This window comes from Bos taurus, chromosome 19, assembly GCF_002263795.3.
Source record: "Bos taurus isolate L1 Dominette 01449 registration number 42190680 breed Hereford chromosome 19, ARS-UCD2.0, whole genome shotgun sequence".
NCBI lineage: Eukaryota > Metazoa > Chordata > Mammalia > Artiodactyla > Bovidae > Bos > Bos taurus.
The window spans coordinates 54,926,648-54,952,654 of NC_037346.1; the positions used below are offsets into that span (position 1 = coordinate 54,926,648).

General features: G+C 53.0%; 1 protein-coding gene across 3 annotated transcripts in view; it reads right to left on the minus strand.

The window, feature by feature from the left end:
• Positions 1–26,007, minus strand: part of MGAT5B (alpha-1,6-mannosylglycoprotein 6-beta-N-acetylglucosaminyltransferase B) — a 66,711-nt gene that overhangs the window by 20,462 nt on the left and 20,242 nt on the right. For all 3 annotated transcript variants that reach the window (XM_024981042.2, XM_024981040.2, XM_059878621.1), the window contains 7 exons: positions 22,630–22,745; positions 22,060–22,133; positions 20,938–21,108; positions 20,070–20,234; positions 19,210–19,379; positions 2,277–2,408; positions 812–945 (listed from right to left, as the gene is read on the minus strand). In XM_024981042.2, the coding sequence (XP_024836810.1) occupies positions 812–945; positions 2,277–2,408; positions 19,210–19,379; positions 20,070–20,234; positions 20,938–21,108; positions 22,060–22,133; positions 22,630–22,745 (962 nt within the window). The remainder of the gene's footprint in view (positions 1–811; positions 946–2,276; positions 2,409–19,209; positions 19,380–20,069; positions 20,235–20,937; positions 21,109–22,059; positions 22,134–22,629; positions 22,746–26,007) is intronic.

The window sequence follows — 26,007 nt, forward strand, 5'->3', positions numbered from 1 at the left end:
CCCATCTAGGAGAAAAAGCGCCACATCACACAGTGACAGGACAAGGGGCCCCTTGGCAGGGGACAAGGCTCTGCACACCTCTGCCGGCCCTGCAGGGCAGGCTTCATGCCAGAGAGATAGAGCATTGACCCTGAGTTGTCAAGAAAAGGTTAAATTATTTTCAGCATGCTGCATGGAAGAGGGGAGGTCAGTGTGTACACATTTTAAAGTCTCATTAAAAAATCTTGAAAGCTCAGCTCAAATGGCCTCCCTTGCCTGAAGCAGCTCCAGCCCCCACCCACAGCCTGACTTCTCATCATCCCCAGTGTTGGAGCCTCCTGGAACACTTGCATTTCCAGAACCTTCCATTCTTTCCATGTCCATCTTCACTACATCTGTTTCCTCTGCTTAGAAAGCCTCACTGTGCTGCCCCTCACCACTCATTAGGTCTCCATCACTTTGGAATGTCTCTGGAAGGCCACAGAATCCTGTTTGGTCCGGAACCCTGTGCTCAGCTACTCTCTGAGAGCAACCTATGCTCCAGGAGGACAAAGACTGCATCCTCCAAGTGTTGAGAAGGTCACCACACCGCCCCACCCCCACCCCAGGCCACCCTTCCCCACGCACACACCACCAGAGGCTCTGTGGTTCACACCTTTGCTGAGAGGGGATCGAGGCTTTCTTAGCCAAGGCCGATGGTTGGATGCATCTCTGTCCTCACACAGACCCCAAAAGGAAGAAAGGAGAGGACAGAACGGGACCTGCCTCCTCCCCACCCCTGGGAGAGGCCCCACCCATCCCGCCCCACTCCATGGGGCGGCTGGACACTCACGGAACATGGTCATGAACTGCTTGGGGTTGAGGTTCCAGTAGCCCCAGTTGGTCCGGTAGCCATGCAGCGTGGCGTATTCTTCGTGGTTGTACGCAGGTTCGGTCCCAAAGGTGTCGATGACCCGGATGCGGCACCTGCCCCCACCCCACCCCCCAGGAACCCAGGTCACCAATCTCCCGGTGTCTCCCTGGGCTGGGGTGGCCCCAGCCATGGGCTCTGGAACCCGAAGCTGGCTGGTCAGGGTAGTGCAATGTGTGGTCAGGGCTTGGGCTCAGACACTAGCTGGTTGCGTGACCACAGGCAAGTGCCTTAACCTCTCTGGGTCAGCTTTCCCATCGATCAAAGGGGGATAACAACTGCCGAACCATCTCCAAGTCTTACCTGAACCATGGACCACTAACTCAGAAACTGTTAGTTTTTACAGCTGCCCCAAGGGAGCCTAGAAAGGGAGGCCCTTCCTGGAATGCGGTCCCTCCCCACTGCCCAGGATTCACCAGCACAATTGCACTTCCGTGAGCAGGGAGTCCACAGCCCCTCTGCCCAGGAACCTGCCGCCCCCAGGAAGTGCCTGGCCTCTCTGGACTGAGAAGCAGAAGAGAAGGGCCCCAGGGAACCAGCTACCGTGTGCCTCAGAGTCTCCTCTGCAAGAATGGCCACTGCGGGTGGGCCTCCCAGCTGGTGGGGGCTCTGTCCCACCCTGAGGCCAGAGCCCAGAACCTCTCCCTGCATCTCGGCCACCCCGGGAACGGGCACCTAAAGAAAACTGCTGAGTCTCAGACGCCCCTCCAAGGCGCTCCCCCACCCAGAGTCCTTCCAGGTGACCCAGAAGTGTCCGGACTGCTGAGGTCAGCACTCCTCCCCACCCCAGAGAAGGGGCAGGATTGGGAGGAGGAGGCCCCGAGTGCATGGAGAACACGCATTAATAATAAAAGCAATAACGCTGCCTGTCACTTTTTTTCCTAATAAAATCATGTGGGATAGTCAATGAGACTGGAGCACACGTAATAAATAGCAGGGCTCTCTGTGCTAAATTAAACCCCATATCCTGCTGGCTGCAGAGAGATGAAGCGATGGCACTGGCCTTCCTCCCGCCCAAGATGGGGCTGGGTGGAGGAGCGGGTGGGGAGGGGGCTGCTGGGTCCTCACACACAGGGCTCATGCCCGGCCCTGTGCCATGTTCCCTCCACCACTCCCTGCTGTTCCTCTGCCCTCTCCAACGGGGTCAGCTCTGACCTCATCCCCTCCACCCTCTAGCCTGCCCAGCAGCAGAGAGGCCCTGGATCACCTGGCTGTGGTTTATTAATTGTCATCCGAGTCAGCCGAAGCCAGGAGGCAGAGCTGTCTGGGAAGGAAGGTGGGGGTTGGGGAGTGGGAGGTGAGCCTTCGCTCTGCCCTGGAACCCGGGCAGTGTAACCCCTGCCTTGGGGACCAGTGGGCAGTCACCACCCTCCCGCTGCCCTCTCACCGGTACTTCCTGAAGGAGAGTCCCATGTGCTGCTTCATCTGCTGCAGGCCGTGGTAGTCGGTGTAGATGAGGTCGAATGGCAGGGGCATGGTGAGCGGGCAGTTCCCCCGGCCTGGCGGCACCCCTAAGTTACTGAGAGAAGAACCCTTCAGAGTCTGAGCCCTAAGAGGGACCCACAGACCCACTTTCCCATCCAGCCTTGTGTGTGGGGGATCTGGACCTCGCCCTGGTTCCTACAGGCCAGAATAAAATGGGGAGGGGGGAACACTGTAAAGGAAAGGGAGGTCAGTGCGTGAATCCTGGCAGACTCTTGGAGAGGAAGCCAACAGGGCCTCCATGCACAGTTGCATAGGTTTTTCACTGCACAAGAGGCTCCAGCGAGGGGTAAATGGGACTGAAATCCAGCCTGGGCTACCTTGCCAAGCCTGCACCTGGCCTGGGCTACCTGCCAGAAGGAAGAGAACCTTCTGTTAATTTGCACAAACCTGATCTCCACAGAGCTGTGTCCACCCAGAGGGGGTGTGGACGTTCATTCACAGAGTGCCATGTACACCAGTAAAGGTCCTCAGCACAGCTTCAGCATTTGTTTGGAGCCGAAGGGCCCCCAACCCCAAGTCCCAGGAGATACAATCCTGCTCTGCTGGCCACAGAGAAGCCCAGCCCTGGCCCACGGGGGACCCTGACTGCTGGGTCACTTACTCGCACGTTTTCCTCTGGGACAGGGCTGCCTCTGGTGACCCAGTTTGGAGTCTCTGGGTCATCACACTGGAGCCTGGAGGACATGGCCTCCCTTCTCCCAGGTCCACCTCCCTGGAGACAAGCTTAGAGGCCCCTGCCTGGCCCCCACAGTGCCAGCATGAACTTTGTCCTGCTCACCCCTGCCCACCCTCCAGGAGCCCCTGCTAAGCCTGCCTACACTCCCCCTACAAGGATGATGGGGTTTTTAGATCAGTGACTCAGTAAGTCTGTATTGAGTGGCTGAGTCTGGCAGGGAGTAGTGTTGCCCCCCAGGGAAGCCCTCCTTTTTTGGGGGCCCCCAGCAACCTCTCACCTCCCCCTGATTCCTGCCTCCCTTGGATTCGTGGTCCAGATGCTGGAAGGCATCTGCGAGACCTCCCTCCCAGTGAGTCCCTGCAGGGATCCACCCGGCAAAGGGGCCAGGATTATCATCTGTTCCCTGGGTCACATCCCAGGCTCCTTGAGACAATTCAAGCAGGCAGAAAACCAGCACCTGGATGTCTCTGCACTCTCCTGCTCACACTCAGCAACACACCAACAGAGGCTCTGAATGCACCGTTCCCCAGAGCAAACTGCCCTAACGCAGCCTTTTCAGCGATGTTTATGACAACCTGATGACAAAGCCGTGATGGAACGATGTCAAGGGAAGCTTTGGGAGACGAGGATCAAGGCATCAGGTGGCCTGTGCCAGCAGAGAAGGGCAGCAAGACAGAGGGCGATTTCTCTGTACTGCTCCCCACCAGCCAGTGTACCCCAGCCTCACTCAGCTTCCCTACACTAGCGCCCCAAGTGTGAGAACCTTTGCTGCTAAGTGGGGAGAGGGAAGTGCAAAAATCTTATAACTGTTTTCTCCCCATTTCTCTTGTGTGTGTGTGAATATGCCATAGTTTATTCATTCAGTGGAAAGGCAGACAGATTGTTTCCTGATTTTTGCTCCTGTTGCCCACTGTCAATATAAATATCCTTATACATACACCTCTTGATGTAAATGTGCAAGAATTTTGGGGGGTATATAATCAGAAATAAAAATTCTGAAGCTCTCAGGTATTTATCCAGGAGTAATTGTTAAATTTAATAGATAATACTCAACTATTTTGCACAGTAGTTTATCTTTAAACTTAAAACTGGCCAAGCTCCCCTACTCCCCACCCATCCAATCTCCAGTGATCCCCCAGACGGCCATAGGCAGGATTCTCAAAGCCAGGACTTCTAAGGCAGGGCCCGCCTCTTCAGCGTTTTTGTTGAAGTACTCAGAAAGTCTAGACCTCAGAGGTCTGGCACTATCACAGGAAGCAGCTCCCATAACCTGGAGACTTTATGAAATGTCTGGCGGTATTTTTCAGTGTCAGGCAGGTTTTATATTCTACTCTGTGGGAATCTTGTTTTCTTTCAAGGATAGCTGTCTCTCACACACACACCCCCAAACTCCTCCAGTCAGATGGAGCATCATTGTTGTCCTGGGTTATAGAAGCTCTGGGTTTAGGACAGACCCTGGTCCCCCTCCCCACTGCCTCCACTCAACTGAGAACCTCAAATAGAAAGACAGTCTTTCAAATAGAAAGATGCCTCTTGCAGAACTGAGGAAGGGGGTGGCTGCTCCTCCCTCATGGAATCTGGGTCTGGGAAAAATGAAGACGATTCTGAAAATATAAACCGTAGGTGGGTCTAGTTGCTGCTACCTGCACCAGTCACATGATTTCCCCACGCTGCCTTTCTGGCTGGTTACCAGGCAACATGTCCCTCTGTAGCCATGAGTAGTACCACAAAGTTATGGGGGGGTCCCTTTGGTTGCCTCGACCCTGACCCTAGCCCCAGCCCCAGACACCAGGGCCACTGGGAGGCCCGATGGACAAGTCAGGGTCCTCTCCTGGGAAGATGACGCCACACTGATGTTCCGGGGCCTCTGTCATCATCTCCGTCACCTTCGTGGCTACCATTCTGAACACAGGCACCATTCCACACGCTTTCAACTCATTAACTCATCAATCCCTTTCATCTGGACAACTACCCTATGAGAGCAGACCCATTCCTAACCTGCTCCCCTCTTTACAGATTAAGAAACAGGATCACAGAGCCAGGGAGGAGGAGAGCTGCGGTTGGAACCCAGGCAGTAGGCTCCAGCACCCACACTCCCACCGGCCGAGCTCTCCTTTCTCCCCAGGCTCACTGGGCATCAGACAATACAGCGGTGTGTCATCAGTCCACGGTAACATCCCGAAATTGAAGCTGCAGGCTACCAGTGGAGACTGGCCCCAGGCCTAGTTTTGCTGCTAACCTTGGAGGAATCATAGCCTCTAGGAGTTTCATTTTTTTCATTGGAAAAAGACAAAAAATGCCTACCTCACCAGGTTCCTGATAAGACCGAGTGAGGCAAGGAGACTGAAAGTTCCACTGATTGTTATGACTTCAGTCATAAGTTTCACCTTCTGAATTGCCAAGTCTGGAAACTCCTGACTCCCACCCCAACACATACACACCCCTCATCTAAGGCCCCAGTCGTGTTTCAGCTAGAATCTTGAAATCATTTCATTTCTCTTCTGCCTCCCTCTAGTCTTGCCTGACTCTTTTATGGAAAGATCTTTCCACAGTGTCAACCTGGTCAGTCACCCCTGGTTGCATCTGATCCTTTTCACAGCCTTCTTACCTCCTGCTCCTTGACGCAAACCTTGCCTCCTCCTCCAGGAGGGCTTCCCTGGTAGCTCAGCTGGTAAAGAATCTGCCTGCAATGCAGGAGACCCTGGTTTGATTCCTGGGTTGGGAAGATCCCCTGGAGAACGGAAAGGCTGCCCACTCCAGTATTCTGGCCTGGAGATTCCATGGACTGTATAGTCCATGGGGTTGCAAAGAGTCAGACAGGACTGAGTGACTTTCACTTTCCTCCTCCAGGAAGCCTTCCTTGGACCACTGGACAGAGTGAGATGCCCTTCTCCTTTGATACCCCTGCCCTGGCATCCCACTGCCCTCTCTACCATCCTTCTGCACTGCCCTGAGTCACCTCCTGACAACTTGGGCCCCCCCAGGGTAGGGCTAGATTACCTTTGAAAGCACAGAGCTGGGACAGGATCTGACCCAATAAGTATCAGGTTCATGAATGAATTAACAAAGCAATGAACCCGGTGAACCACCCCACCTCCCCCCGAGAAAGAACTGTTTTAAAGGTTGAAAATATCAAGAAAAGCATGTTAGGAGAGAAGGGATGGGTGAGCGAGAGGAGCCCAGGGCTCATGTGGGCATCTCCACAGTTTACCAAGACCTCCTGGTCTGTACTGGACACAAGTGGCCCCACGGGTCCCCAAAGGACATCATGGCAGGAAGAAGAGGAGGAGAGACAAATCAGCCGAGACAGCAGGTCCCCTTCACAGGGGGAGTTAACAAGGAGCCCCACCGCCCCCACAGCCACAGAAAACAAAGATTTTCAATTTACAGTGAGTGCACTGGAAGTGCGTCTGCAGTTTCTTCGTTATTCTCATCAGGAGGAGTCTGAGCTTGTCCAGAGAAGAGCTGAGAGGGTCAGTCGAGGGGAGAGGGGCTATGGTTTTATCACTTGTAATTTAAGTTTACTTTTATGGGCAATTTTACGCTAAGTGGTTGGTTGGAGCAGCGACATGAATTGAAAAACACTCTCCTGACAAGCCTTCAGCCAAAGGTGCCAGGGAGGCTCAGTTGTACAATTCCACCTTACCCGCTGACTCCTCAAAAGGCCCCTGTCCAGATGGTCCCATAATTCCAACCTCAAGTTCATTTCTCTTCTGACTCTTACCCAGAGCTGCTTCTGGAGGGGCTCGGGAAGCCACCGCACCCCCACGGCACTGCTGAGACGGGGACAAGCAGCATCTCAGCATGAAGGGACTTCAGATGCACCCACCTAGTAGCCCCCGTCCGCCTGCCCACGACCACCCCCAGCCTTGGGAAGTTTCCGTGGAATTGCTAAACTAGGCAGTTGCAATGAACTTCCAAATGTCCCCAGGCCACCTGCGTGGGAGTCTCAATGCAGACGAAGGGGATGGGGGAGGGGTGATCTAGGGACATGGTCCTTATACTGGTCACCCAGTCATCTGGTCCATGTTCCCAACCCAGACTAATCCGTCTATGAAAGCCAACCGGGGGCGGGGGGTAGGGGTGACGGGGAGTCAGGGTTTTCTGGGGACAGTTTCAGTCTGGGAAGATGAAAGAGCTCTGGAGGTGGATGGTGGTGACGGTTGTACAACTGTGTGAATGTATCTAATGTCACTCAACTGCACGTGGTTAAGATGGGTAAACTTTATACGTATTTTACTAAAAGTTTTATAAAAACCCAAAACCAGATTATCCACACTCACAATGTCCATGTACAGCCCCACAAACACACGCCCAGCACTCTCCCTCCCAGAGGCACGCCTGCCCCATCTTCTACAGGGCCCCCCACAATGGAAGGAAGTGTTAGTCGCTTAGTTGTTTTCGACTCTTGGCAATCCCATGAACTGTAGCCCCCCAGGCTCCTCTGTCCATGGGATTTCCCAGGCAAGAATACTGGAGTGGGTTGTCATTTCCTTTTCCAAGGGATCTTCCTGACCCAGGAATCCAACTCATGTCTCCTGCGTAGCAGATAGATTCTTTACCAACTGAGCCACCAGGGAAGCCCCCCCCAACAATGGAGAGGGTCAGCAAATAGGCGGAGCAGGATGTATTAGCCACTCTCTTGGCCAAAAGATCAAAAGATGGTGGGACTTCTCTGGTGGTCCAGTGGTTAAGACTCCACGCTCCCAATGCAGGGGACAGGGCTTAATCCCTGGTCAGGGGACAGAAACCCACATGCCTCAATGAAGATCAGAGAGTCCAAGTGTCAAAACTAAGACCCAGTGCAGTCAAATAAATAAATATTTTTAAAAAGAAAAAAGATCAAAAGGTAGGATGCAACAAGGTGGAGAAGAAAAAATACAACCCATGCCCAATAGAAGAAAAAAAAAACTCTCAGCTCGGAATCAAAAGGCTGAGTTCTGTGCATATAAATTTTTAAAAGAGATGAGTGAGAGAGCTAACCCTTATCTGTAAGTTTTGAATTTATATTGTTTCTTCCCATGTACCAAAAAAAGAAAGAAAGTGCCAAGTTCTAACAGTGAAGAGGATCCCTGGGCATGAGCTCCAGCACGAATTTGCTGGGTTGCCTTGCACAGACGTAGCAGTGCTCCGGAGTGCACCTCCACTTCCATTCTGTGATACGCGGGCAAATCTTCATGGTCCCTCCAAGGCTAAAAATTCTTCGGGTTTATGTCTCCCTGTACTTGGTCTGTGGCTGGAAATAAGCTCTCCAGGTAGCGCTCAAATTCTGGAACAGACTATTCTCTCTCCCTGTCTGTCTTCTCTGTGTGGGAAGGACCTAATTAAAAAGCATCTTACGAAGTGCTCAAAGATCTTTGCCTTCAAGAGCTAAGAGAACAGGGTAACTTCAGCTTCCCTGGATCCATCTCATTACTGGGAGCACCTGGCTGGGCAACCCGGGACCTCTGTCTCCTCCGGGGTCCGCTAGCCCTCTGATGCCATCCAGTGCCCATCCCCCGAGCACTACGGCATCGACCTTGTTGCTCTCCCAAGGTCCATTGTTAAAGCACCTGCCGCCCCTTCCCCAGAACAGAAGGAACACAAAGAAGCAAATGTAGACAGTTAACTGGGCATCTAACGAGCTGCTGTGGAAGGCAGGTTAGCATCACTAACGAGGAAGGAATTAAATTCTCCTGCAGGTTTTCCTCTCTTGCCCAGCATGGGCTGACCTTCCTGAGCCCGACAAAAGCAGCCTTATGATGCCCTCATGATGGGTCCACCCACAGCTTCCATCTCCTGACAAGACAGTGTCCTCAGAGTGTCAGGGATGACAGCTAAAGGGAATGGCCAGGTCCCCAGTGGAGTCAGGGCTCAGAGGAAGCAGGAATTCAAAGGAAAAGCAGATCGGAGCTGACTCCAGCCATGCTTTAGCCAAAGCCCAAAGGAAGTACAGGTGGGAAGATGCTGAAAGGGAACTGGGCAGCGTGCATCAGGCCTGTGGTCCAAAGCCAACATTTCTTCCCCAGCAGTCCTTCCTAGTAAGCAAACTCAGGGCTAAGAATAGGGCTGCCACTCCCAGGAGAGGTGGCTGAAACCACAGACTCATTCCTCCAGCTCCCGGGGGGCTGCAGTGCCAGGAACGCATCCCTCTGGCTGTCCCCTGCCTCCTTCCCATTTATGTAACCATGCACGTAAGTGCTGAGCAGGAATCCAGGCTCCTCTCGCCAAGCCAGCCTTTCCTTGAAGGTGGCTCTTGGGCCCAGGCGCAGGTTTGGATCACCGAGGTCTATTCTGGCTCCTGATGGCCAGGCTGGTCCCAGAGGGGCCGCCTCTTCGCTCTCGGGTGGGGCCTGCCCTTGGGATGTTGGTTTTCAGTTTTTCTGGGGATTCTCACATCCTAGGCGCTTTTGCTCTTCTATGCGTGCTGCATGGCTAAGTCGCCTCAGTCGTGTCCGACTCTTTGCGACTCTATGGACCGTAGCCGGCCAGGCTCCTCTGTCCACGGGATTCTCCAGGCAAGAATACTGGAGTGGGTTGCCATACCCTCCTCCAGGGGATCTTCCTGACCCAGGGATTGAACCTGCATCTCATGCCTTGGCAGGCAGGTTCTTTACCACCACCGCTACCTGGGGAGCCCACAGACATTCGTGGAAAACCAACCCATAGAGGAAACAAAGATAGGGTGAGACGCTGCTCTCAGCCATGCTGGAACAAGTCCTGTGGGGGATGTGGGTTAAAGACACAGCCCTGAGGTGCCAGCCATGAATCATGTGGGGATCTGAGTCCATTCCAGAACACCCAGGAAAGAACAGCCTGGTTCCAAGAAAGTCTTCTCTTTACCAGAGCCCTCTGACTATTTTGGGGAAGTTAGAAGGAGCGCTAGGGGTTATTCAGACCATTCTGTCTTCTACCAGCACCCCGACCTGAGCTGGGAGCAGCAGAGTTTTATCCCTCCCGTGGGGGGCATGTCAGTCTCCAGGAAGTTCATCCCACCATCTGCCTCCCTCCTCTCCTGCTGCCATGGGACAAGACCTTCTCCTGCTCAGGATGCCCCCCTTCCTTTATGAGAACCCATGGCTCCTGAGGTTTGAAGGTGTACTGATGCGTTCCTCCCCACCCCCAGAACAAACCCCACCTCCTTACTTTTCCTTCAAAAGCCTGCAGAAGCCAGCCCTCCTCTTCCTTTCTTCTCTGACTCCCCCCAAGCTCTCCCCAACCCACTGGGTTGCATGAACCTTTCCTGAGAGCCTGTGATTTCTTTTAAATCGATCTTCCTTTGCAACCTCCCAGTCCCAATGTGGACCAGACCAGAGCTGGAAAAGGCACCTTGGCCACTGCATCCGTGAGGTCAAGACTTAGGGAGGGGCCTCGATTAGCAAGAAACAGACTCCCACTCTTTGAGGCTCGGAGCAGCATGGAGTGGGAGGAGCAGGGAATCATCTCTCCTGGATCCCTGGGAAGGATGAAGGCTGGGGACCAGGGAGACTTTGGGCCTCCAGCAGCAGACGTCTCCCACCTTCTGTGGTATCTAGCTGTGCTGAACATGATCCCACTACACAGATTAAAAGGCCTCCTTGGACGAGAAGGAAGGCAAAAGAAGGGAGAGGCAGGAATTCTCTTGGATCCAGTAGTTAGGATTCCTAACTTTCAGTGCGGGGGGCACAGTTTGATCCCTGGTCTGGGAGCTAAGATCCCACAAGCCACGTGATGTGGCTAAAAACAAACAGAAGGGAGAGGGGAAGGAGTGTTTTATTGTAAATTAGCCATTTGCCTCTTATGCCTCCTCTAGGAAGAGGTGGGGGAGAAAGAACCTCTGTGTACAGGGTCTGCTAAGTGCCAAGCAGAAGCTGGACATGGCTCTTCCTCCCCTGTTCTGATTGAACAATCAAATATTTCAAGCATCCAGAAAGTTATAGAAAATAGTACGATGACATGATGAATATCTGCACTGCCACTTCCCAGCCTCGTCAAATCATCAGATTTCTGCCATATTTGGCTCAAGGGTTTTGGGGAAGGGTTAACACATTCGAAGTCCAGGGCAGCCTTCGGGCTGTTCCAGTCTCGTCCACTCTCCTTACACCTCCTGCCCCCTCCACCTCACTCCCAGAAGATGCTCATTCCTCCTACATCAAAGATAAAATAAGGAGTTCTTTGTGACACAGTAGTAAGAATCCACTTGCCAGTGCAGGGGACATGGGTTCAATCCCTGCTCTGGGAAGATTCCAGTAGCTGGCGGACCAACTAAGCCAGTGAGCCTCAACTACTGAAGCCTGAGCCCTGCGGCTCCTGAGCCCACATGCTGCAACCACGGAAGCCCGCGCGTACTAGAGCCCATGCTGTGCAACAAGAGAAGCCACTGAAATGAGAAGCCCCAGCTCCGCAACCAGAGAATAGCCCCTGCTGGTTGCAACCATGGAAAGCCCACATGCAGCAACACAGACCCAGAGCAGCCAAAACAAGAGAATGTTCTAAAAGATAAAATAAAAAGCATCGATGGGAAGGCCCCATCCTGTAACCCCATTGGCAGCCCCACTACATCCTGCTCTCTTCCCCTTCCTCCTGGGGGTCACCCATGATAAAATCTTTCCTCCTGGAGCTTCCACCACTCCCTTTTCTGGCTCCTTCACACCAGCATTTAAACATGCTCACAGGGACTTCCTAAAGCAAATCAGTCCTGAATATGCACTGGAAGGACTGATGCTGAAGCTGAAACTCCAATACAAACAGCAAAGAACTGACTCCTTGGAAAAGACTCTGATGCTAGGAAAGATTGAAAGCGGGAAGAGAAGGGGACAACAGAGGATGAGGTGGTTGGATGGCATCACCAACTTGATGGACATGAGTTTGAGTAAGCTCTGGGAGTTGGTAATGGACAGGGAAGCCTGGCATGCTGCAGTCCATGGAGTCATGACACGACTGAGTGACTGAACTGAACTGACAGGGACTTCCCTGGTGGTCCAGTGGCTAAGACTCTGAGCTCCCAATGCAGGGTGCCCAGGTTCGATTCCTGGTCGGGGAACTAGATCCCACATGCTACAACTAAGTTAGTGTGCTGCAACCAAGATCCAGTGCAGCCAAATAAATAAATATTAAAAAACAAAAACAACCCTGAGGCCTGCTGGGACTGGCAGCTTAGAGGGTTTACTGGCTACAGCTTGGTCAAGCTGGGCTGAGTACAAAGGACAGGATGCAGTCCCTGCCTTCGTCATTCTCCAGGGACCCTCCCCAGAATTTCCCTTGAACAAACATTGAACAAACAGAAAGGCCAAGAGACCAATTTCCACCAGGGCCGGTTCTTGACGTCTAAGAGTCTCCCCTCCTCACCCTCCTTATTTAAACATTCTCCTCTCAAGCTTTCATCATTTGCCAGTTAAGTCAACTAATTTTCTACTAAACCCAATTTCACTCATGGAGGGAGGAAGAGCTCAGTCATTTTTCCTCATGCCATGTACTATTAATGATGCTTGAAATTATGCAAATAAAATGGATGAGCACAGCCGATCCTGGGCAGGCAGGAAGGGGAAAGGCTTCATTTTAAAATGCCCACCATGGATCCAGACATCCCTGGGGACGTCTCAGATGCAGCCAACGGGGGCTCTGGCTTCGTGTCTCCTCCCGCTGCATGTGCAGGGCACGGGCAGGACTGCCTGACATCCCTGAGCTGCAGTCTGATCAGAGCCTGTTGTCCTCACGCGCCGCTGGCGCCACCGCCGTCACCCCGGAAACATCTTGCAGAAGCAAAACCAGATGTGGATGCCGTGCACTGCCCCAAACATCATGCCAGTGCGTCGGTTAATTAAAACACCAAAACACGAGGAGCAGAGAAAAGCGGTTCGTCTGTCCAGCCTCGTTGTCAAGTCAGTGACCAAGACATCTGCCGTGAACATCTGTGAATAAACTACGACAAATGTACGGGCAGCATCCCCATCCTGCTGCCTTCCCCACGCGTGGCGTTTCGCCGGCCCGGGGAGACGTTTCTGTGGCAGGAGCCCAGCCGCGACTCTCAGAATTCGGGTTATCTGCACATCCTGCTGATCTATTTTCACAAGACCCTGGTGCCTCTTGCGTAGCATGGCTCCGCCAGGCTGGGAGACGGGACCGCGGATGATCCCACCTCCCACGGAACCCACAGCAGCACCATGCCGGTATTCAGTGATCTCTCTGCCTGTGACCCCTTTCTAGGCTCAAACAGTCACCAAATTGTTACAGCTTGGCTTGTTGTCCCCCCACCAAACATATGTTGGAGTCCTAACCCCAGAACCTCAGAATGGGACCTTATTTGGAGGTAGGATTCTTACAAAGGTGACCAAGTTGAAATGAGGTCATTAGTAGGTCCTGATCTCATACGACTGGTGTCCTTATACGAAGGGGAACACTGAACCCAGACACATGCACAGAGAGAATGCCACGTGCAGAAGAAGGCAAAGACGCAGCTGATGTTTCCACAAGCCAGCAAACACCAAAGATCACTGACAACCAACAGAAGCCTCCGAACCAATCAACCCTACCAACACCATGATCTCAGACTTCCAGCATCCAGAAGCAGGAGACCACCCGCTTCAGTTGTTTAAACCTCCCAACCTGTGGAACTTCGTTACAGCAACTCTAGCAAACTGAATCACCTCTGTATGTTAGCGTCCAGTCAAGGAAAGGCCTGCATGTATTCGGGTGGTTCCGGCAGAGAATGAGTTTGGGGAGCTCATAGGCTAGGCCCAACCAGCAAATGTCACCAGGAAAAAGTACATCCAAGAGAGGGCGTGGCATGAAGTATTGGGCTGGCCAAAAAGTTGATTTGGGATTTTCCATATGATGCTACGGAAAACCCCCAAGGAACTGTTTGGCCAACCCAATACATTCCATGTCAGCAGGTTCACACAATGTCCCCGGAGGGGCACAAGAGGCCCTACTCCCCGGCCACCTCTGGGGGTTACCTCCTTGGCCTGCCTCCTCCACTCGGCCCCTGCCCTGCAGCCAAGGGGTAACACGGGTGCTTTAAAGTGTGCAAAGGCAGGCTCAGGAGGAATTCACACATCTTTTCACAAATTCTCTAGGGCGCTGAGCCCCTACCCTAGGCCTGTTCCTCGGTAACCATTCACACACTGCAGTATCCTAACCGCACAGCTATCCTGCTAAACAGACTGGGAGGTGGGGGATGCGATGTCAAAAACCACATCCTCAACTTTTCTAATTCCCAACCATCACTGATCATTAGATCATAGATCACCCGGGGGAGCTTTGAAACCTTGATAACTCGGCCCCACCCCAGACCAATTAAATCAGAGACACCAAGACGCCCGAAGGCCGATAAGTTTCCAAGGCAGTTCCACTACAGCTAGGGTTACGAATTCCTACCTGAAATGAATTTCAACACAGCAGAGGCTGTCAATTTTATAGACATAACTGTACTATGTCTCCTGGGGAAGGAGATTTTCTTTTTTTAATTTTTATTCTATAAGTTGTCTTAAATTGTACCTGGTATCGGATTTAGAAAAAACTTTCCTGAGACTGTTCCCTCGGGTGGCCAAGCTGTTTACACAATTCTGCCCCATTTGAGCAAGAGCCTTTGTGGCACCTACACCCCACAGGGAGCCCAGGGCAGAGCTGTCTGGGCACCTCCTCGGGCCTGCCTGCTTAACAAACTGCAAAGTGGAGATGGGGTGACCTCTCTCTAGAGCTCCTGCTCCAGGGAGTTTCAGATCTGCATGGGTGACACATTGGTGGATATGGAAAATACAGATCCTCTGTGGGGGGTGTGTGTGTGCATGGGGGTTACCTGTGTGCATGGATATGCACAAGTGTGCCATGGGCTCAATATCATATGTATGTGTATGTCCATGTGCAAGGGTGTGTGCGTGCAAGTCTGTGGAGGCATGCACCTTCGCTCAGGGGTGCACATACATACAAGGGTGTACATATGTGGTTGTGAACAAGGACATGCGTGCATGCATGAGGGTGCACGTGTGCAGTGAAGGAAATGGCAGCAGGGGTGTATTTCAGGTGTATTTCACAAGAGCCTCACTTTCAGGACTGCCCAAGTGCAGTGACCCCCATCTTTACTGCTCTGGCCCTGGAATGGACATCAGCAACTTCACTGATCACAGGCTCAGCTCCAGTGGGGCCCAGTGAGTGGCCAGAGGAGGAGGAAGTACTCTGGGAAGGTAAGGACCCAGGGTCGAGGTTGGAAGAGGAGACATCCCAGCAGGGGCTGAACAGAACAACTGAGTTAAAAGTCCTGCCTCTTGGGCTTCCCTGGTGGCTCAGTGGTAAAGAAGCCATGTGCCAGGGCAGAAGACACGTGCTCAATCCCTGGCCTGGGAAGAACCCACATACCACAGAGCAACTAAGCCCATGAGCCAGGACTACTGAGCCTGTGCTCTAGAGCCTGTGTGTCACAACTACTGAGCCCACATGCCACAGTGATTGCAGCCTGGGCACCCTAGAGCCCATGATCCACAACAAGAAAGACTGCCACGATGAGAAGCCCACACACTGCAACGAGAGAGCAGCCCCTGCTCGCTGCAACTAAAGAAAGCCCACATGCAGCAACGAAGACCCAGCACAGCCAAAACTAAATAATAAAATAAATGAATACAATGTTTTTTAAATTCCTGCTTCTTAGGGAGACTTGTCAAATAGCTGCTCTCTCACGCAAAGATGGTGCTCTAAGTGTGATGTTGGGCTGTCACAAACGCAGGGAGCCTTCCCATTCCCTGAGGGAGCAGTTAGGAAAGGAAGTTCTCACCTCTCTGGCCCCAGAAGATGTACAGTCAGAAGGGAGGAGTCCAGCTAATGCTGATAAACATGAATTCATCTAACCTAGAGCTGGAGCAGGTGTTGATAGAAGGATGCTTCACACTTGCAGGGAACTTGTGTGAGGCAGCACCTGAGATGCATGCTCTGGACAGTCCTCAACCCCAGGATTCTTCCCACTGCATCTTGGGGTCTCTGGTGACCTGGGGACAAGGGTCCCCAAAGCCTTGTTTACTGCTCTGCCTGAGGCAGGTCTGGCTTCCCACAGCACTGGCTGTGCCATCCTAAGTTGTCTGAGATTTCTCTGACTTCCTGCACCTCAGGTCCCTTTTCTCTTTCCTCCTCCTCTTCCCTCGTCCCATCTGAGTTTCCTGTAGGAAGATCTGAGGCCAGGAAGAGAAGGCTCTTTTCATTATTTGCAAATGTCAGCTGCTTCTGCAGTTCTGCTCCACAGTGTAGATGCGTCTCCCCAGCTCTCTGTTCAGAGGGAGCAGGGGCGGGCACAGCGCAGTGAGCAGCAGTGCGTGCTGGCGGGCAGCAAGAGGGCACACCCAGCTCTGAAGTGGCCCGCACAATGGAAACAGCTTGTCTGACAACAAAATGCCACAGGGTGAGAGCCAGCATGGGGGACGTGCGGCTGGTTCCTGCTCCCAGCCCTGGGTAGCTAGTTTGACAGTTCAGCACCAGCCTCTGGGACAGCTCCCAACCTAGCTCATTCCCACTCAGGTGATTCAACCAGACCTGGCGGAGCTGCTGTTTCCAAGTGGCACCTCCTCCCCCAGAACTCGCTGCTCCTGAGCTGGGATGTGTTTCCAAATGCTGCCATAACCATGCAGCCCCTTCGCCAGGCCCTGTCACCTTCTCCCCCTACAAAGCAGACCGTCTTCCACATCCACACTTACACGTGCTGTTCCTCTCTGAAGACACTTTCCATCTTTCCTAAGCCTACTGGAGACAAGCACATCAACTTAAAAGGATGATTCTAGAGGGATGAATTTCAAGCCACGGTGATGAAAACCTTCAAACTACTAGGTCCTTTGGTAGCCTCACAGCACACCCAAGTCTCAGCCTCCTTCTCCCCTGACTCTCTCTGACAACCTGAGTCACTGGCAGACTCTGAGTCACTCACTCTGAGTGGCTGCCCAATGCCAGTGCTCCCTGGGCCCTGTTGACCAAGTATTGTCGATGGCTTGGTCCTTGCCAGTATCCTTCTCTATCCAACACTTCTCTGCTACAGAGCATCAGCATTTGTGGTCAGGACAAAATGCCCATTAAAAAAGGAAAAGAGAGAGAGAGATCTAGAACTAACAGACCATCCAGGTGGTGGTCAGGCTCTAGACAGGAATTACATTTTAAAACCACCTGAGAGTAAGTTCATGGGCTGATGAAGAAAAGTCAATTTGCAGGCAAACAGTTTGGGGGCCTTCCTTAGTTATGTGCTTAGTCATTCAGCTGTGTCCAACTCTTTGTGACCCCATGGACGGCAGCCCTTCAAGCTCCTCTGTCCATGGGATTTTTCAGGCAAGAATACTGGAGTAGGTTGCCATTTCCTCCTCCAGGGGATCTTCCCAACCCAGGGATCGAACCTGCATCTCTTGTGTCTCCTGCATTGCCAGGTAGTTTCTTAACCAGTGAGCCACTTGGGAAGTCTCCTTAGTTAGACCCTGAGACAAATTAGGACAGTCTCATTTCAATGCCAGTGAAAGGAATAGAAATTCACCAAGCACAAAATCTCAGGCCAGAGAGAAAATGTTTTGATAACTTTGAATATATTAAAATTAAGACCTTCCGTTCCTTAAAAAAAAGACATAAAGAAATCACAAAGACAAGCCACAAATTAGATTGGGAGATTTTCAAACACATATATCTTACACAGGATTTATACCTATAATATATAAAGAGCTCCTACAACTCAATAAGGAAAAGATAAACAGGAAATCAGAAAAGTGACAAATGACATGAATGGGCATGTCATCAAGAGGAAATAAGGAGAGCCGAGCATATGACTAACTGCTCAGCCTTGTCAGTTGTCAAGGAATGAGAGTTAAGACCGTAACAAGATACCACGATACCACTCAACACCCCCAGTGAGAAAGCCCAGTAACACCAAGTGTGGGGAAGAATGCAGCCCCCGGGGAACCTGGAGCATGGAAGGACTCGACTGGTGCAGTCACTCAGGGAAACAACTGGCAGTTTCTTGTCAGGCTGACTTTTTAGACACCCTAAGTCCCAGCAATTGTGCCCCTAAGTCTATACCAAAGAAAAAACTCAGTCTTTACCCAAGAGAAACTCTGACCCAGGGATACCAGGTGACATGTAAAAAATGTCCACCACAGATAGTATCATTCAAAATAACTTGTAAAAACATAGGGAAATGTCCACAGATGGGAAAAATGGATAAATAATCGTGGTATATTCACACAATGGAATATTATACAGCCGTGACATGAACGGCATAGAGCTACAGGCAGCAACATGGAGGAATCTTGGAAATCTAATAATGAGTGAAGAAAACAAATCTTGGAGGCTACAATCAGTAGGTAAAATTTTTACAAAGCTCAAATTAAACCAAAATAAAAACTAAATCATATATTGTTTATTGATACATGAATTTGTAAAACAACAACAAAAGAACAAATTTATTTTTTAAAGCAAAAGAATGATAAACACAAAATCCAAGTTCCAGGTTTCCTCCAGGGCTGGGTGGGGTCGAGGGCAGAGGGATAGGTGAGAGAAACTCCCAGGTGAACACAAGAGTCCTGGTAATATCCTCATTCTGCAGCTGGGTGGCAGAAGCATAGATCACTTCATTCTTGTGCTTTGTGACATGTGGTACATATATTTTTGTACGTATCAAATATCATATAATAAATATTGACAGATAAAATAAGAAATATCTTACATATTTCTATGCCCCACAAATATAGTGGTTAAAAATGAGCCTAATCATACACACACACACAATCCTATCCCCTCTTAACCACCAGTCTCCCACCTCAGACAGCATCAGAGGGACCCTGGAAAGGCAAGCACTGGAAGGGATAGCACTGGCCGACCTCCCCCCATCCCCAGGTCTTCCTGGCCCCCACGAAGAAGCACAGCCCTAGAAGAGGACCCCTGAGGCTGCACCAAGTCACCCAGGATGGGAGCAGCGGGGACCCTATCTGATGACGTGGCTCAGTTCCACAAACCAGTATCTGTCAGCCCCTGAGCACATACAACAGGGCTCCCCTTAGGTCCAAGACGGAGAACAGGACCCTGTTTGAACAGCACTGAGCAAATACAATCCCTGGTGCATCCCCCAGAGTGACGGGGGGGATCAGCGCTGAGGACAGGAGGGTGGGAGGCAGACTGAGCAGGTGGAGAAAGCTATGGGGAATGTCGCCATCTGACAGTAGCTCCCCTTCCTTTCCTCCCCCGCACTCACCTCTGCAGCTCCTTCAGGGACACTGTGATCCGGAGGCCGTGGCCCAGGACATAGAGAGCAGCCAGGATGTCTGCCCACTGCACCATCTCCCCCAGAGGCCCGCCCTTCAGCACCCGCGGGCTGAACACGTCCCCAGACTCCTCGGTCAGGAAGCCGATGTGGACGAGGATCTGGTGGGGTCGGGGGTGGGGGGACACAGAGGGTCAGCTTGGAGGAGCAGCAGCCCCCGGCCCGGCCACCCCCAGGGACACCCGGCCAGCGGAAGGCACAGTCTCCCTCCCGGCTGTGCTTTCTGGCACCAGAGCACAGCGGAGGGACCAAGAGGCAGGGTGACCTCGCTGGAGACACAGGTGAACAGGACGGTCACATCCTGCCCTGAAGGCGCTTATGGTCCAGATGAAAGAGGCAGACAACAGTAAACACAGACAAGAGGTAACTCATGAAATGACAAGGACTCTGAAAGAAATAAACAGGGTGAATGAGAGAGTCAGGTAAGTATTTATTGCATGGATGGATGGATGGACAGACAGATGGAGGAACCAATGGGCCGAGGAACTCCCCCAAACAGGCTACGTTATTCCCAGCATTCCAGGCAAATGACACGACTTTTCTGCCTGATGAGAACAAGACGCCCACAGAATGTAGGACTCCTAAAGGGGAGAGGGTGTCACTCTGCCCCAAACTTGAAAAGCGTCGACCGACACACGCATCTATCCTGACTCTGCCGCTGCACCACCCCAGCTCAAATTCAAATAAACACAATAAAAGTCTTTTAAGGGTAGACCCAGGGTGCCCTTGGCAGCCTGAGGCCCCGGGCTCACTAAGCTCAGCTCCTTGAACACACTGGGAGGATGAGGTACCTGCTTCTGGTCCCTCCGGACGCCCCCCAGTTTCTGCGCCAGGCGCTGGGCGGCCAGTGCCCACTGGGCTGTGAACCGCTTGGTGCGTTTCTTCATGAAGATTAGCGATTCCTTCCCGCTGCCCATCAGCTCCAGGAGGTGGGACAGATTGCTCCGGAAAACTGCCTGGAGTGGGGGGTCCAGACCATAGTTCTCTAACTTCCGGCCAGCAGCTATATCACCACCATCACCCGCCGCCCAGGGTATCTTCCCTGTGAGGTTGGGTCTGTCCTAGCTCTTCCCATGAGCCCCGCTCTCATCCCCCCAACATTCACTCCCCAGCCGCGTCGGTCTGTCCCAGCCCAGCTCCAGTCAGCCACCGGTCCTGGGCCCTTCAGGAGGGGGTCAGCTGTGACCTGTTCCCAGGATCCCAGCTCTGACAAGGAGGCAGTGAGGTCGTGGTCAGAGCCGGGGCTCCAAGGGCAGAGAAGCCAGGCTGCCTTTCAGCGGAGCCAGAGTATCTGTATGCCTTAACGAAGTTAACTCAGCTCTCCAGACCTCAGATCTGTCATCTGTTAAATAAGACTGTGTAAGGACTGCTGCGAGATTTAAGTACAAATAAAGTGTCTGCCACACAGGAAGCCTTCAATGAGTGACAGCTATTATTACTATTATTCCAGTCCATTAAGGGAGGTGCCTCCAGGGCCCCAGCCTGCCCCTCAAGTAGTTTCAGCTTCGCAGCATCCCACAGGAGTTGGGACGGGCACCTGCAGGCTGGCAGGCAAGGACCAGCCCACCCACCAGGCAGAGCCAACTGGCCTTATCTTACCCAGGGGCAAAGTGTCCCCTTCTGTCCCCCAAGCATGACCCAGCCACCTCCCATGCCTACCTGGACCTTGGGGAGGGGCTTGGGAGCCCTCCGGGTGGCCGTCTGGTTCCTCCAGGGCAGCGGGGGGCAGAACCACTCGACCTCACTGAGGTAGATGAGGAAGGAGCACTCGGTCCCGTCCACCCCGAAGAAGGCGTAGCAAGGGTCAGAGGTCCAGCGGGCGCGCATCCACTGTGGAGAGGGCCAGCCTGCGCCAGGGGGCCAGTGCCAGTCCCTCATGTGCCCCCGGGGCCCCCGTGCATGCATGTCCTTGGGGACCCCCAGGTCCCCCAGGAGAGGGTCCCTGGGGCCCATCCTAAAGGTGCAGCAAGGCCAGAAGCAGAGAAGAGAGACTGGACCAGGGTCCTAGGACCCAGCCCTGTGTCTCAGCCACTGAGAAACTCAGGGAAGGCCAGACTGGACCACCACCCCCCAGGCCCAGAAAGAGAAGGACCCGGCGGGAATGAGGCCAGGTCAGGACACACGCGGTCAAACAGTGGAGGTGCAGCAGCTGCAGGCCTGGCGGGGCCTCATCATTTGTTCTCCATCCACAACCAAGAGCCGGGTTCGGCTGATGCCTAGGTCAGGTCGCAGGGCTGTGGCCAGGGCAGGACTCATCCACAGTGGCCCCCACGTGGTCCCCAAGAAAGGGTCTGCAGTGCCACTGCCCCCACTCTTAGGGATTTCAGCACCAGTGAGGGGCTGGCTTTTATGCCTGGCTGGCTCCCCAGATAGACAGGCTCCATGCAACCGGGGTTGGGGGGGTCACCCTGGGCAGTGGGGAGGGATTCTCTCAGTCCAGCTGGGCTAGAAGGGATGCGGAGAGAGAATGAGGTCCACTCCTTGTGTGAAATTGAATCAGACTGCTGGGGGTGGCATATGTATATTTAATAGCTTGTCTGCTGTAAGACAGTACTGAAAACCCCAAAATATGACCCGTTCTGGGAAATTCAGTTGGTGGGCCAGGCAGAGAAGCAGTTCCTCTGGGGCTGGCCTCTGCTAGCCAGTGCCAGTGTGAAGGCAGAGAGCCCCTTGGTGGTGGATATTGCAGCTAGCAGAACCCCAGAGTTAATCTGGGCCACAGCCCCTGCGGAGGGGCTTCTCCTGGTCACCCCACCCCCACCCCTCAGCCCCAAGCCTCACCTCCACCTTCCCTGAGCAGTCAGGGAACTTGGGGTCACTAGGTGCGTCACACTGGTCCCGCCGGCCTTCAGACACTGCAGAGAGAGAAGGCCAGCTTGCTGAGGACCTGGGCCCGGGAAGGAGCCCGGCAGAGAAAGCGCAAGGCGGGTGGGAAGGGGAAGCATGGGCACACATAGTGCCCTTGACCTGAGTTTTCTTCCCTGAAAGGCCACCTGCCAGTGGTGGCCTGGGCCTGAGTTGCCCCCTCTGCCACCATGCCCACCCTCCTTAGGCGGTTCAGGCCAATGAGGAGCTGGCCTGAATGCTTAAAGACCAGTTCTCTGGAGGGGCAGACCTCAGGCACACATCTGAATGTACTCCCGACTTTTTGAGGGGGGCTTCCCAGCCTGATGCTCCCCACATCAGAGGAATGGAGGGGCCACCCAGGGATGGTGGGGTCACCCCACTGAGACCCAAGGCAGGACCCCCCAGGAGCCAGAGGAGCTGCTGTGGGGAGAAATCAGGCCCCACCCCAGACTCCCACCACCCTGTACTCTGTCCTGGAGGTCGCGAGGCGCCCCCGGCCCCCACCCTTGCTGTGCAGGAGCAGGCTGTGGCGCAGGATCTGGTCCACCTTCACAGCAATGTCCGAGACGTTCTGGGCGATGGCCTGGATCCGCTCCATGAGGCCAGGCCCGGCAGGGAGCCTAAGAGGGAGAAGCCAGGGTGAGCCTGCGGGATGGCCATCCCGGGGGCAAGGGGAGGGGGGCCCAGCCTTCCCGCAAAGGACTGCAGGGCCCCCAGCACCCAAACGCCAGCCTGTGCTGCACGGAAATGCAGCAACCAATAGTCAGGCCAGGAAATGGAGCCGCTGCTGTCTCAGCCTGAGCTGATGGAGCTCGCTAACTAACCATCAACGTACCCACCTGGCACACCTCTGGGAGAACCCACACCTGCAAGTGCCAGGCCAAGGGCAGCGCTCGGGCTGACATGGGCAGAGGAATTCCCTTCAAGAGCCTGGACAGGAGGTGTTTGGGGAGCCCCAGGTGATGGAAGCCCTTTTCCTGGGCTCAGCTGGCCGCCTTGAGTCTTTTTCTCTATTTTTCTCCTGGGGGGAGGGCTGTATCTTGCCAAAATAAATTCCACACAAAGTGGCCTGGGGACTTGCCAACTATTAAAACCTCTAGTAAAATTATTGCTGGATTCCCAAGAATGAGTTCTCCCAGGACCCTAAACGAGTTCGCTGCCACAAACATCACAGCCCTCCGACTCACCACCAACACTGGCACTGCCTTAATTTCTGGAGAATTTATTCCCTGGTGTTGATCACCACTCCTCTCTCGGAGGAGTTTATTAGACATCAGCTGCACTATTTATCTCACAGCAAAAACTTCTATTGAGACAGATTCCACTCGGCTGGCACGTGGGGCTCACAGCAAGGAGGGCTCTGGGGGCCCCCCCTCCAGAAGGCCGCTTCCTTTTTTCTGAAGACAGTAATTCCATTCCCTTTGATTTTCACCACCTCCTCTGGCTTTGCAGGCCACGTTTAAGCTCCATTTATCCCTTTACAAGGACTGGGTCTTCCTTGCCGCACATAATAACAACTACACGAAGGAGGATTTTTCCAACCTGGGCTCCTCTGGGATTTTCAAACCCCACCTCCCACCAGAAAAGGCACAGCGCTGCCCCTCCTCGGCCACCCGCCCCCTTAGGCCACCCTCCCCCCACCATTTTCCTTTTTTAAAACTTTGGCTGTGCTGGGTCCTCACTGGCTTCTTCGGTTGTGGTGTGTGGGCTTAGTTGCCCCTTGACATGCGGAATCTTAGTTCCCCAGCCAGGAGTCAAACCCACATCCCCTGCATTGGAAAGCGGACTCTTTTTTTGCCGGCGGGGGGTGGGCGGGGCGCTGTGTTGGGTCTTCATTGCTACATGGGCTTTCCTCTAGTTGCAGCAAGTGGGGCTACTCTATAGCTCGTGTGCTTGGACTTCTCCCTGCGGCGGCTTCTCTTCTTGCGGAGCACGGGCTCTAGGGCGTGCGGGATTCAGCAGTTGCGGTTCCTGGGCTCCAGAGCGCAGGCTCAGTAGTTGTGGTGCTTGGGCTTAGTTGCTCTGCGGCACTTGGGATCTTCCCGGACCAGGGATCCAACCTGTGTCTCCTGTATTGGCAGGTGGATTCTTTACCACTGAGTCACCAGGGAAGCCCTGGAAGGCGGATTCTTAACCACTGGACCACCAGGGAAGTCCTCCCTGCTCCACTTTCTGTAAGGAGAGGAAGGGCGTGGGGACAAAAGGCAGAGGCAGCAGGAAGCGGGGAGATGAGCCCTCCACACACACCTGTGCACACACATGTACACCCGTGTGCACACACGTACACAGGCAGCCCAGTCCACGCTCTCCAAACTCTCCTGGAAAATGGCATTGCCTTTCATTCACTTTCAGTGGCTGCTGTAACGAATGACCACAGACTGGGGGCTTAGAGCAGTACAGATGTCTTCCCTCACACCCCGGGCACCAGAAGTCTGCAGTCAAGGTGTCGGCAGGCTTGCTCCTCCTGGAGGCTCTGGGGGAACACCTGTCCTGGCTTCTGGGGTGCCAGCGGTCCTCAATCTCTGTCTTTCCTCTCCCTCCTTCTGTGTGCGTCCAAATTTCCTCTTCTTAAAGGAACACCAGGCACTGGATTAGGGCCCACCCTGATCCAGTATGACCTCATCTTAATTTGACTGCATCTACCAAAACCCTATTTCTGAACAAGATCATATTCATAGGTACCATATCCACAGGCCCAGCCTTTATCCTGCTGCTTCTTTCATGGGAGATGAAGAGCAAATGGGGCAGGGGGAGCCTTTGACTCCTCGTGCTTCTGGGTCCACATTATTCGGAGACTTATTGGAGGGCTTCCCAGGTGGCACTAGTGGTAAAGAACCCTCCTGCCAGTGCAGGAGACGTAAGAGACACGGGTTCCATCCCTGGGTCGGGAAGACCCTCTGGAGGAGGGCATGGCAACCCAGTCCAGTATTCTTTGCCTGGAGAATCCATCCCATGGACAGAGGAGCCTGGCAAGCTACAGTTCATGGGGTCACAAAGAATCAAACACAACTGAAGTGACTTAGCATGCAGGCATTGGACTGAGAAAGGACCTCAGAGTCAGAGGTCCTGGATTCAAATCCTGGTTCCACTGGAGAGCTGTGTGACTTTGGGCAAGTAACCTAACCTCTCTGAGCCCCAGGGTTAGCTCATATAAAGTCTGAATAATTTTAGCTCCCTCACAGAGTGATGAACTGCAAGGATTAGACATGAAATTGACTGTCAAGGGCTCAGTATACAGTAAGTGCTCAATAAATGCTTGAGACGCTCTCACTCCCTACCTCCAGGAGTCACCCCATCCTTGAGAGGAAGTCTCATAAGTCTAACTTCAGAGCAAAGTACTTCACTTTTGGGGAGATTCAGCAATTTTCATATGATAAGCATTTTTTTTTTTTTTTGCATAAAACATATCACCAGCCTGGGCTTTAAAACAGCGCAGATGGCATCTGTCTGATTTAACAAGTTCAAGTTGTTCAAAACAGAATTACTTGGCGTCACTATTATTATACTGGACTTAGCATTTGCACAGCACTTTCTATTTTCAAATAACATAGGATCAGGCTTCTTTCCCTGGGAAGTTTTTTTTTTTTTAAATGACAACAAAAGTAGATGTTGTGAGACTTCAAACCACAGCACATCTGTGACCTGGGAAATTTCCGTGGAAAAGAGAAGGGGACGTGTGGATTGGGGACAAGGTGTGCGGCTGCCCACCACTGACAGTGTTGTCACCGTGGGATTGGGGCGGTGGCAGGGCTGGCTTCTCCATCAGGCCAGGGTGGTGCACTGTCAGGGCCCACAGTGCTTTTAGGGGCCCACAAAAATGTTTCCATTCCTCTAAACATCAGGACAAAATCGTAGGTCAGGAAAAGATTTTAATACGTAATG